This window comes from Patiria miniata, unplaced genomic scaffold, assembly GCF_015706575.1.
Source record: "Patiria miniata isolate m_02_andy unplaced genomic scaffold, ASM1570657v1 HiC_scaffold_1, whole genome shotgun sequence".
Lineage (NCBI taxonomy): Eukaryota > Metazoa > Echinodermata > Asteroidea > Valvatida > Asterinidae > Patiria > Patiria miniata.
The window spans coordinates 2,902,847-2,914,933 of record NW_024037047.1 but is presented as its reverse complement, the minus strand read 5'-3'; the positions used below and the strand labels follow the sequence as shown (position 1 = coordinate 2,914,933).

At 40.2% G+C, this 12,087-nt stretch overlaps 1 protein-coding gene across 1 annotated transcript in view; it reads left to right on the top strand.

The window, feature by feature from the left end:
* LOC119738884 (low-density lipoprotein receptor-related protein 6-like) overlaps nt 1-7,578 on the top strand; it is a 45,606-nt gene extending 38,028 nt beyond the window's left edge. Inside the window, exons 16-23 of the mRNA XM_038213867.1 lie at nt 10-200; nt 1,835-2,035; nt 3,097-3,222; nt 3,450-3,572; nt 4,683-4,910; nt 5,289-5,540; nt 6,220-6,490; nt 7,005-7,578. Coding sequence (XP_038069795.1) covers nt 10-200; nt 1,835-2,035; nt 3,097-3,222; nt 3,450-3,572; nt 4,683-4,910; nt 5,289-5,540; nt 6,220-6,490; nt 7,005-7,314 — 1,702 coding nt within the window. The 3' untranslated portion in view covers nt 7,315-7,578. The remainder of the gene's footprint in view (nt 1-9; nt 201-1,834; nt 2,036-3,096; nt 3,223-3,449; nt 3,573-4,682; nt 4,911-5,288; nt 5,541-6,219; nt 6,491-7,004) is intronic.
* The last annotated feature ends 4,509 nt before the right edge of the window (nt 7,579-12,087 follow it).

Sequence of the window (12,087 nt, the reverse complement as noted above, 5' to 3'; positions counted from 1 at the left end):
TATTGACAGGCTTATGTTCTGGACCAACGTGGTCCGGACCCAGCACAAGATAGAGCGAGCGTCGTACGACGGCACGGAGCACACCGTCCTGTTCAGTGCTAACCTGGGCGAACTGGGACCCATGACTGCAGACCCTGCCAGCGAGATGCTATTCTGGGTCGACACGCTGCTGAAGAGAATCGAAAGCGCGCACATCTCCGGTGAGTCCTGACGAAGACTTGGTGATCAAATTCACTGCACTCTGTAAAACTCGCTGGTGGATGCTTGCATTGGCCACCACTCAGACCCACTGAACAAATTTTACTTCTAATACTTGAAAAGTTATTAAGTATTATGAAAGTAATTTTGCACTCCTAAAATAGTGTTTCTTATCAGATTTATAGGTTTTTGAACTTTTCAGGTCATATTGAGGAATATGAGTGGTGGCCTTGTATGGAAATCTTTCCCTTTCATTCTACTGACTGCTGTGAATGTTTTTAGTCCTGATATAAGTGGCCCATGCTTCTTTGGTTAAAACACATACAAGAATATAAGTGTATAAGATTGATCTTGAAGTATGTAACGTATGTTCTCTATTTTATGATGGAGTTTGTTTTTCCATCCAGGCGATAGAAATTTAAACCCAATGTGAAATTTACATCTCCCCGACCCCCCCCCCCCCAAACAATGTCCATTATAACAAAGTGATTGGTTGCAGTACCCACAGCTAATGTCAGATTTGAACTTGCCAGCCGACCTTGGCTGCACTTGTAAGCAAGAGATTTGAAGTTGAATTTGAAATGGTTTATTATACCATTCGACCGTAGCATCCAAAAGCTGAACTGCTGTCAAATTGCAATATATAATTATAAACATCAGAAAATTTGCACATACTTCAGAAAAGGACGTGACACTAACCCTAACAGAACTCAACCTATCAAACCCCAACAGCATGTTTTGTTGGAATCTGTCATGAAGGGTACAGTTCCCCTAAACCGACAGTCTCTTACATTGGGTTGGCACACCTCCAGAATCAAAGTCAGAAATATGTGTGTGCAGTTTCCCACATGATATTGGAATTTGCCAGGATGGGTATGGTTCCTAGTAAATCATGCAAGTTAGGGATAAAAAGCAGTGATAGGGGAGCTTTAAAAAAAAACCAGAATATTAACATTTATAACACCTCACCCACAGATTCTGTGTCTTGATTGGCCAAGAGCAAGTCACATGTTACTGTCTAATTTTGCTATTTTTCTGTGCACGGCCAAAAGTACTATGCGCATAGCAACCAAAGTACTATACCATTAGCAACCAAAGTACTATTTCCATGGCGCGGTATTTGTGTGCAAATGCATGCTGGTGTGCGCGTTGTGCGTAGCGCGTATCATTCCAAAGAGAGCGCGCCGCAGACTTGGGTTCAAACATTTCGTGAAGGGGGAGTTTTTAAGAGAGAAATACATTTTCCACCAATTTTGTATTGAAATTGAACTTTATTTCAACTGTGTTCAGATTTAAATAATGTGAAATATTAAAATTAAGCAGAATCTGTAGGTGAAGTGTTATAAAACAAATATTGAATGCTTTATCTCGTGGTGAAGTAAAACTAGCCTACCTCGGTGATCCATGGACCATTCTATTTTCCCTCAGCTTCGCCTCGGGAAAATAGAATGTCCATGGATCACCTCGGGAGGCTAGTTTTACTACACCACTCGAAGCATTCAATATTTGTATACTAACGTCAAATGATAAAATAATCAATTATGAGGTTCATATTGGAAAGTAGTAACAACACAATCTACACCTGTTGTTACTTTCCCCTTTTTAATTCCTTACTCCCCCTTCTGTTGTACCCCAGGTTCTGATCGCCGTACCCTCGTAGAGGACCACATTCTGCTCCCCGTGGGCATAGCGGTGCTAGGCGAGCACCTGTACTGGGTGGACAAACAGGCCGAGATCATCGCCAGAGTCAACAAGCACACAGGCAGTGGCTGGGTGCGGATCCAGGGAGAGACTAGTTATCTGACTGATATACAGGCTGTCGGAACTCCAATGCAAGGTAAACCCTAATTCTCTGAAAATGGACATAACTGTTTTCAACCAAAATCTGATGTAACTGCAAATCTTATTTTCCTTGCTTGGAAAATAGTCATCACAAGTCAGTCACAAGTCATCACAAATCATCAGAAAACATCAACAGGTTAAACACAAGTCATTAAAAGTCCATCACAAGTCATTATATGTCATAAGTCATCACTTGTCATCATCGGTCATCAAAAGTCACCATAAGTATTCATAAGTCATCAAAAGTCATCATAAGTGATCAAAAGTCACCATATGTCATCATAAGTCATCAAAAGTCATCATCGGTCATCAAAAGTCACCATAAGTCATCATTAGTCATCATAAGTCATCAAAAGTCATCCAAAGTCATCATAAGTCATCAACAGTCACCATAAGTCATCATAAGTCATCAACAGTCGCCATAAGTCATCAACAGTCGCCATAAGTCATCATAAGTCATCATAAGTCATCAAAAGTCATCATAAGTCATCAACAGTCATCAAAAGTCATCATAAGTCATCAAAAGTCATCATAAGTCTTCAAAAGTCCACCATAAGTCATCATAAGTCCATCACAAGTCAGTTGATACTCTATCACTAATTGGCACAAGTCATTACATGTCATAAGTCATCACAAGTCATCATAAGTCGTCATAAATCATCAGAAGTCAATCAATACTCTAACACTAATTGGCACAAGTCATCACATGTCATTATTTGTCATCACAGGTTACCACAAATCAATCAGTAGTCTGTCGATACACTGTCACTAATTGTCACTAGTCATCAATAGTCATCACAAGTCATTACAAGCCATCCCAAGACATAAGTTAATCACAAGTCCATCACACCCAGTTCTGCAGTCTTTTTACTTCATCAAAACTCAGAACTTTACACACCATTTTAACTCACAATGTGAAGCAAAGATTGCCAAAAAAAATTCCAACAACTAAAGTGCCATTATAATAAGGATGTTGTGTTCACTACTTTTGAATTTTTTGCTTTCTTTTTATGCAAATACATTATTATTATTGGTAATTTGTTATTTGTTTTGCAGCTGATCATCCATGCATCGATGATAATGGTGGTTGTTCTCATATTTGCATCGCCATGGGCGACGGCCAATCACGATGCTCATGTCCACTGGATCTGGTTCTACAGGAAGATGAGAGTACTTGTGGAGGTACGCAAAAAATGATTCTTTGAAATATATTTTAGTGGTCTTTACAGAATCAACTCTGAAAGCTTTGTAAGCATTGAGGGGATACTTGTGAACAGATTCCGTAGCTGACAATTTCCGATTAAATGATTGACATTGAATATTGAACATGCATTAAACTGTAAACATGGGGCCAATCTTTTTTTCAGAGTTTGTGTTTACATATTTGCCTTCATTTTTCTCTTTGACAGATCCACCAACTTGTTCCACCAAGGAGTTCACCTGTGTCTCTGACAGCAACCTGTGTGTCCCGTTGTCGTGGAGATGTGATTCTGATTTTGATTGTGATGATCACAGCGATGAAGAAGATTGTCGTAAGTTGAACGACGACCCGTCGTGTCATTCCTCAGTCAATATGTGAAATTTGAACTTTTGACCCATGACATTTGTCTCTCTTTGTGTCTGCTGATAAGCTTTGTCTGTGTTTTTAAAGGGCCATGTTATGTTTTTTTTTTTTTAATACAGGCCCTTGTAAATGCACCTTCGTGTCCCATTTATCCTTATTTTTGATTTTCATTTCACCATTTTAAATGGTATTTTGACACCTTTTTGGTGCACTTTGTCAAGGTCTTGGGCCAGACCTTGTGTTGTTTTTGCTCAGCCATGCATAAATATAGGCCTGGATTATGCTTGAAATCCTTCGTACTGCTCCAGGATGTCACTAGCCAAGCCTCAACATTGACAGTCACTGCCGCAGATTTTGCAGGATTCAGGCAGTGGTCACCCCTCCACAGACCTTAGTCAAGAAATATGGAGGCATTTGCAGGATTGAGGCTATATGTTATTTTTCCATGAGGCTAATTGGAGGTTTTGGGCTAATTGGAATTAAGGCTACATCCTAGCTTAACCCTAACAACCCTGAGCCCATCAAGCTCCAACAGCGGGTTTTGCTTGATTTTGGCAGGGTTGGTACCGAACACTGGCCAGCTGGTGTTGGACTTTGATTGACTGGGTACCAAAGACCCAGGGAGACCCTGTTGAATTATGTGAGGTTCGGGGCAGAAGGGCATGAGATTTGTGAACACGTTGGAGTTTGAGGGAGTTCACTGGCATTTCTTTGTGGGTATGCTCACCCATGGCCCTCGGCACAGTTTGTGGTCAAATGTGCATGTACATATTGCTTTATTTTGTTAGGTTTGGTACCATCCCTATCCAATCACTCGACAATGCGTAGGCCCATCCATACCAAGTCAATCAAACTCCAACAGTTGGAGTTTGGCAGGTTTAGTACTGTTCCCCGTACAAGGCCTGTTGGAGTTTGGCAGTTTTGGTACCAGTGCTTACAGACCTGTATGCAGCTGTTGAAATTTGTTAGGTTTGGTATACTTTCTAGTGCAAGAGCCTAGGGGGTTAGGGTTAAAGGCCTAGGGAGTTAGGTTTTAATGGATCAGTCTCTAATGCTTTATATTTGATCAATCTCTCAGCGTTTTGCAAACCCAACGAGTTCCGCTGCGACAATGGCCAATGCATTGATCTTGTCCTTCGCTGCAACTCCAAGAACGACTGCTCGGACGACTCCGATGAGCAGTACTGCACGGCGCCCTGCAAGGCCAATCAGTATGAGTGCTCCAATAAGCAGTGTGTGGATGTGGAGGAACCGGCTTGCGATGGAATCAGGCACTGCTATGATGGGAGCGACGAGAAGAATTGCGGTGAGTAGCTCACACTTAAGATATATACAGAGTCTGATACCAGTCATTGTGTATTTGGCCATATATCATGGACATGTATGACCTCTTGTGATGACTTGCGATGACTTGTGATGCTTTGTGATGACTTGTGATGCTTTGTGATGACTTGTGATGCTTTGTGATGAGTCGTGATGTTGTGAACGTCTTGTAAATACTTGTGAAAATGTGATTGACCTGTGATTCCCTTGTGAATGACTTGTGGTTGATTTGTGATGACTTGTGATTTACTTGTGATTCCTTATGGTGACATTTGATTCCTTGTGATCCCTTATGATCACATTGGATTCCTTGAGATTCCTTTCGATGACATGATTACGAATCTTACACTGCATTTTTCAGATGACAATCCCGACGATGTTCCAACAGTCAACAAACCCGCCGAGATGTCTGGCGCGGTCATTGGAAGCATCGTAGCCCTCATCTTTGTCATCTTCATCGTCATCGGTATCATCATCATCTTCCGTCACTGCCGGTGTGCCGCCCAACAAGGGGGCGGGGCCGGCCGAGGAGCAGCGGATAACGGTCAGTATTCTACTGTCTTGATGGTCAACCAGCTTGGAGGGAGAGATTCGTCTAGTAAATATCTCTCAGGTAAGTTAAGATCTTTGAGAATCCTTTTCCTTGTACTACGGTATGTGCAGTAGCTCGGCGCTACCTTCTTCATTTGCATCAGGTAGTCGGCATGGTATCGTCCTTTAGAGAACCGCTTGAAGTGGTCCTTTTCTTCTTCCACGTCCTTGTTTCTCGCGTTCTGCACTTGATACCACGTCCTTATTGGTTTGCGATTCATTGCTCTTTCACATTGTGGTGTCAACAATTATCCAGTTTCCCCTGAGACAATAAGCTGTATTGACAGACAACCCCTCTTTTGTTTATCACTGATCACTATATACACACACAGGATAACGCATCAAGATCACAGGCAGAAATTGCATGGCACCATCTTGCGAGGCCTAAAATATACTCAAATGTGTGTGGCAGTATTGATTGCATGACCCACTGTGTACACTGCAAGCATGTAGCACCAGCCATTGGAGACCTTTAAAGTGAATGGCTGGCGGCTTTAGTTTATCGTGCATTGTGATGGTCAAATGCACTGCACTATTCATTCTCTGTAGAGTGATAAGGGACGTGTAGCTCGTTAATGACTAACCTGAGGAAAAACTCTGCATAAGCTTTCATAAAAACATTTTCATCAGAAGCAAAAACAATTTCATCAGAGGCAATAATGAACTCTATTGACTTTTGTTTTTCTTTTTCGGCATAACAGGCTCAGCGCGCGGCAGCAACCCGAAGTCCACAAACCTGCACAGCTGTGCCAACGGCAAGAGTGGCAGCAGCAGCAGCTGCGGCGGTCTCTTTGAGCGCGCTCACCCGACCGGCGCGTCGTCCTGCAGCTCTGAGATGATGAGCGTCTCGGGAAACAGCAACTACCCCAAGGAGACCCTGAACCCTCCGCCGAGTCCCGTCACGGATCGGTCACAGTGCATGGCGGATCTGTACTATCCACCCCAGAATCCTACCACGAGTAGATCATATAGGTAAGTATTAGGTGTTCCGGTGACATTGGTCTCAATTTCAGGTGTCTAACTTGTGGGGAATTCTACAGATTGTTTTTGGAAAAAGTTGGAATGCTTCATAAGGAGACTCTAAATCACAGTTTAAAGTGATCTTGACTATCCACCTCGGAATCCTACCACTGGTAGATCCTAGTGGGAATATCATCGAAGTTGGTTTAGGATTGTTCAAATCCATCATAATTATTTTACAAATCAGGACACAAGTATTAAATCAAGACTATTTACAAGTCGGTTCATAAGTAACAGGAAATGGAACAACAACACAGCTTATCTGAAGAGCTTGTGAATTGACGAGACTGGACGATTTACGATGGACACAACTACATCACCGATGCAGACACAAAAATTCCCTAACAGTTTGATTTGCACGAGCGACTTATGAGCAACACAAATACACACACACAAAAGCTACTTTTTCGTATAGCAGTGATAATTCTTTTGCGAGTTTACTTACTAGTACGTTTCTCATTTACAGACATTACAAGATGCGCAACATCCCACCCCCACCGACGCCCTGCAGCACCGACTTCTGTGAGGACAGTGAACCTTACGTCAAGACGCCTCACCACCAAAAGCACCACGCCGCCCGAAGGAAGCGTGGCAACAAGTATTACACCAATGTGACAAACTTTGATGTGGCGTACGATCCGGAGCCCCACCCGCCTCCGCCGACGCCAATCATGTCGGACAATAACTACGAGAGTTGCCCGCCATCGCCCTCCACGGAGAGGAGCTTCTTCAACCCATACCCACCACCCCCCTCACCCGCCACAGACTCAACGTGATGGAATCGGTGGGAGAGAATTGATCAACTCGTTATCAGTATCTATCAGGGTTTGCGTTCAGATGGATTGAAAGCGTGGACAACGCCTTTGCTTAGTCACTGCTCCATGTTCGGCATTCTGTGGTCAGGTTGCTTGGCACCCTCCGTCATCCCTCAGAGGAATTGCTGCGCCAGTTATAAACCAGTACTCCTCTTCATCCACAACCAACTGAGCCATGCCGTGCTTAAAAGCCTCTGTTGTAGTCATCTTAGGCCAAAAAAAAAATAAGTCGGTCTCTGGTCAGCGCGCGCGTCGATTTTAATCATGCGCGTCGATCTTTTTTTTCCCAAAATGTTCTGCGGTAGCTCCAACAGCGCCCTCTATTTCCACACCTCAATTTTTTTTTAACCAAAGAGCACCAAGGAATGAGAAATTGCACCAAGGCAAGTGATCGATAGCACCAAGGCAAATTATGGAGGACACCAATGTACATGAGGACACCAAAAAAACAAAATAGTACCTACCTTGTATGTACAATCCAAGCTTTAAGAAAAAAAAAAAAAAGCAAAAAAAAAAAAAAAAAGCCGCGTGGCCGCGTCAATTCCGGAACTGTGGTCTGACCAGAGACCGAATATATATTTTTTTTGGCCTTATTTGTAGTCATCTTATTTCTACTCCATGTCTGTTACAGTTTTGTTCCGGTGATTAATACTCATTGAAATAGTACCAGATGTCCCTGAAGTACCGGGCTCTGAAGTACTTTGCCCTTAAATGTTAACGGATGAGATTGATACACGAATACCTCGCTCACTGAAAGTCCTTTTCCCCCTTGTCGATATTTGAGCTTTAACCAAAGTCTAGGGCTGTGCATTTAATAATTTCAAGACTGCTCACTTTTTACGGATATTCGGTTGATGATCATATTATGTGATGCGATCAAGCTAAATGAGTCGTTTGTCGGGAATTTTCATTGGAAGATTCAGGCCAAAATAGGGCCACTTCATCACATCACTTCATCGCATTTCTTGGTGTTCCGACTTCCATAATTGTTGAACTAAAGATGTTACCAACATGCAGTTTTCACAGCAGTAATGCTGAGATTGTGTTCTATTCAAATCTGTAAAAAAAAAAAAAAAAAATGACCAGGGTGAACAAACGACTCATTTAGCTTGATCGAATCACAAATTTGGTATATTGATTTGGCACAGCCACACCAAAGTTTGTAACTAAGGATACATTAGACAATCAGGATTTACGTCCCTGGCACATTTTTACCACTTTTTACTTTGCGTGTACATAGAACTCCTTCTGTTTTTATTTCATTTGTAGTATTTATACCTCAGCAAAATATATATTTTTATTACTTTTCTTTTTGATTTTTTTTTTTTAATGCAAAGGGGGCTCCATGTTAGTTAGTCCTGCACCTATAATCAGTAAAATGTACAAAATGACCTTTGACCCATTTTTTTTTCTTCTTCAAATTTGACCTCAATGAATCACCTTCAACCTGGATCGTCCACTATTGACTTAACGTGCGGGTATGTAGAGGCGGAAGTATTTTATCACATAGTGTATTATAATGTAAATATATTTTAAACAGAGTTTAAAAATATTGAATATATTTAAATGTTAACGTGTAAACTTGTTTTTTTTTTTAAATGCAAAACAAAGACATCATTAACCCAGTGGGGTGCATACATTTACATGTATACCAATCTGACCAAATTCACAGTAACTACATTTTTTTTTTTTGTAGCCCACCGAAATGGAATTTGTTTAAAAATTGCCATTCCAAGACCTAAATATTGATTTATGTGATTATGGGCATTACAGTGCGGTTTGTGTAATTCTTGCAATTCAATCAAATTATTATTATTTTTTTTTTATTATTTTTTTGCTTTTATAACCTTTGGCTACGAGCAAGAGTTCGTGTTTACCCGTTGTTTTAAACCCCACAAACCTCATTTACTTGATGCAAATTGTAAAATCGATGATCGCAATTTTACAGACAAACATATTTAAATTTTTTGAACAAGCTTTTAACAACGCCAGAATCAGTTAATTTTAAAATGACGTTATGAGTAAGCAAACAAACTTCCAATACATTTTGATGTACAACTTCTTTTTTTTTTTTAGGGATTACCGTTTGATCTTGTTTTGCAAGATATACATGTATTTTCTTTTGATCACCTCATTTAATGTAAAAGAAAAAAATCCTGCCAAATCATGTACATATTATCAGTGCTGCAAATTCAAGCATTGGATTTTCACTGTATTCCAAGGGTTGAAAGTTGAGGTACGTAAAGTGACAGCCATAGCTTCCAACCGTTATGATGAATTGGCAACAATTATAAATGAACAAATTTAAAGGGAATATACATCATTTGCTTTTGCTGTAATTTTCAGAAATGGATGGAATTGGGGGATTGGAAATATATAGCAAATATAGTTACACTGACTTTTTTGAGGTTTTGGGTTCGAAAATGCTATAAAAACCAAGAAAAACAATCATTTTCCTGCAGTCTGGTTTCCCTGACTCCATTTAAGAAGAAACAGAGCAATTTTCATACATTGGGGAATTGTAAGGTCAGGGAACCAGTCTGGCTTGCCAGCTGGCTTGTACCCGTTCATAGGTGTGTAATCGATTGCAAACAAGTGCGATTGGTCAACTGGGGCCAGTATTTGAAAAAAAAGCCAGTTTTTTTCCAACGCTGATCAGCCGATCAGCGTTGGAAATTGATACAAAAATACCACTTTTCTTGAAAAACACAGTATACCACGTGCCATGATTTTACGGGATGCTTTACACTGTCATTCACTAACAGTCCAGCAAGGTATTTCAAAATGATTTGGTACTTTTATTTTTTGATGTTTGCAAATGTTGTATTTTCCTTTTAATAGAAATTAACTGCCAGAATGTATGCATTTAAATTTGACCTTAAAAATACAGTTGGATACGATACTAGGATTAATACAATGTGATTGTGCTGCTTTTGCTGGTCGTAAAGGGCTATTCTAGTGTCTGTGTTCCCATAAGGCCAAAAAAAAAATAAGTCGGTCTTTGGTCAGCGCGCGCGTCGATTTTAATCATGCGCGTCAACCTTTTTTCTTTTCTTTTTTCAAATTGTCCGCGGTAGCTATAGCAGCGCCCTCTATTGCCGCACCTCCTCAAAGTCTTTAACCAAGGAATGGGGAAATTGTACCAAGGCAAATGATGGAGGGCACCAAGGCAAATTATGGAGGTCCCCAATGTATATGAGGACACAACAAAAGCAAAATAGTACCCACCTTGTCTGTACAATCCAAGCTTCAAAAAAAAAAAAGGCATCAATTCCGGAACTGTGGTCTGACCAGAGACCGAATATTTTTTTTTTTTGGCCTTACACTGACCAACTCACTGACTGACTCACTGATTGTCACTTCTGAGCCAAGCAGTGCTATCGTATAGGATTCACACTGTAATTCCAGTGAATGGTCCAGCCCAATAGTGTAGACCAAATGCATGTATGTAAAGACCCCTATGTGTATGGAAGTGTTGATGTTGGCGTTCCTAATTATAGTTTCACCGCGTGGTGGTATTACAAATTGAAATTTCCAATTGTTGGCAACCATGGGAATATGCCTTTTAATTCCTGCGTGGTGCTCGATCATGTCAAAGAATTCCGACAGATTCCTACCAAAATATCTCTACGGTTAATCATGGAAGCCTTACCGATTCATGCATCATTAATTTATGTCTCTCTTGGGAAAAAAAGAAAACAATGTTTTTTATCTAGAAATGTCCATGATGGTTTTGTACTTCTAATATTTATTTGATGAGATTTCAACATTCAGTACGTCCTATTCTGATGCTTTTTTGCAAAAAGTATCGTAAGTTATGTGGGCCCTACATTTATTGTATTGAATAGTGAGGATCCCATATTCACATCAAAATATGCATGGTACATGTACTATTGTATCATAGTATTATGGTATTTCAGTAGTTACGGTACCGGTACATGTACTATGAAAACACAGTACTTTTGCTCCCTAGGTGCATTTTATTTATTATTTTTTTAAAAATGCATATGTATTCGGATAAAGAGAAGTGCTGATTATTATTATTTATCCACGCCAAACATAATGTACATCACAGTCAAGTAGGCATTGGGACAACAAAAGTAATGCTAATCACTGCGATCAAGGACGTGTTGCTCAGCATCCTGATCTGAGCATTAATATTAAACATTGCACAACATTTTCTCTGATGCAGGTACTATGCACTGAATAATTATTAAATTGAGCAGTATTGCTTAAATATCTCTGAACTGTTATCACATTACTATAGGTTCAAGGGGCACTGGTGTTCTACTTAAAAGTAATTGTATTATGACAGCGTTACAGTTGACTAGACTTTGTGTTGCATGATGCTACGCATATATCTATCTAAACCAGTTTGGTATACATTGAAGGTGAAAAAAAAAACTCGTCACAGTACTTAATTTCGTATTCTGCAGTACTGTATTTGATTGAGGGCATACATTATATACTACAGCCACGGTGTATATTGAACACTCTGAACCATTGGCATAACACACATTTCTCAGACTTAAGTTATAAAACAAATGATTGACTTTGAAGCAACAATTAATGAGGTTGTTATCGCTTGACCCAACTAATCTAAACATGTAACCAGCTTAGTTCGTCAGAATCCATGCTATTCAAGTGGATCTGATCATGTGGGTCCGTTATATACCAAGTTATGTATTCATAAGTATTCTTAGAAATGTTACGTACTTAAAAAAACTCTTAGAA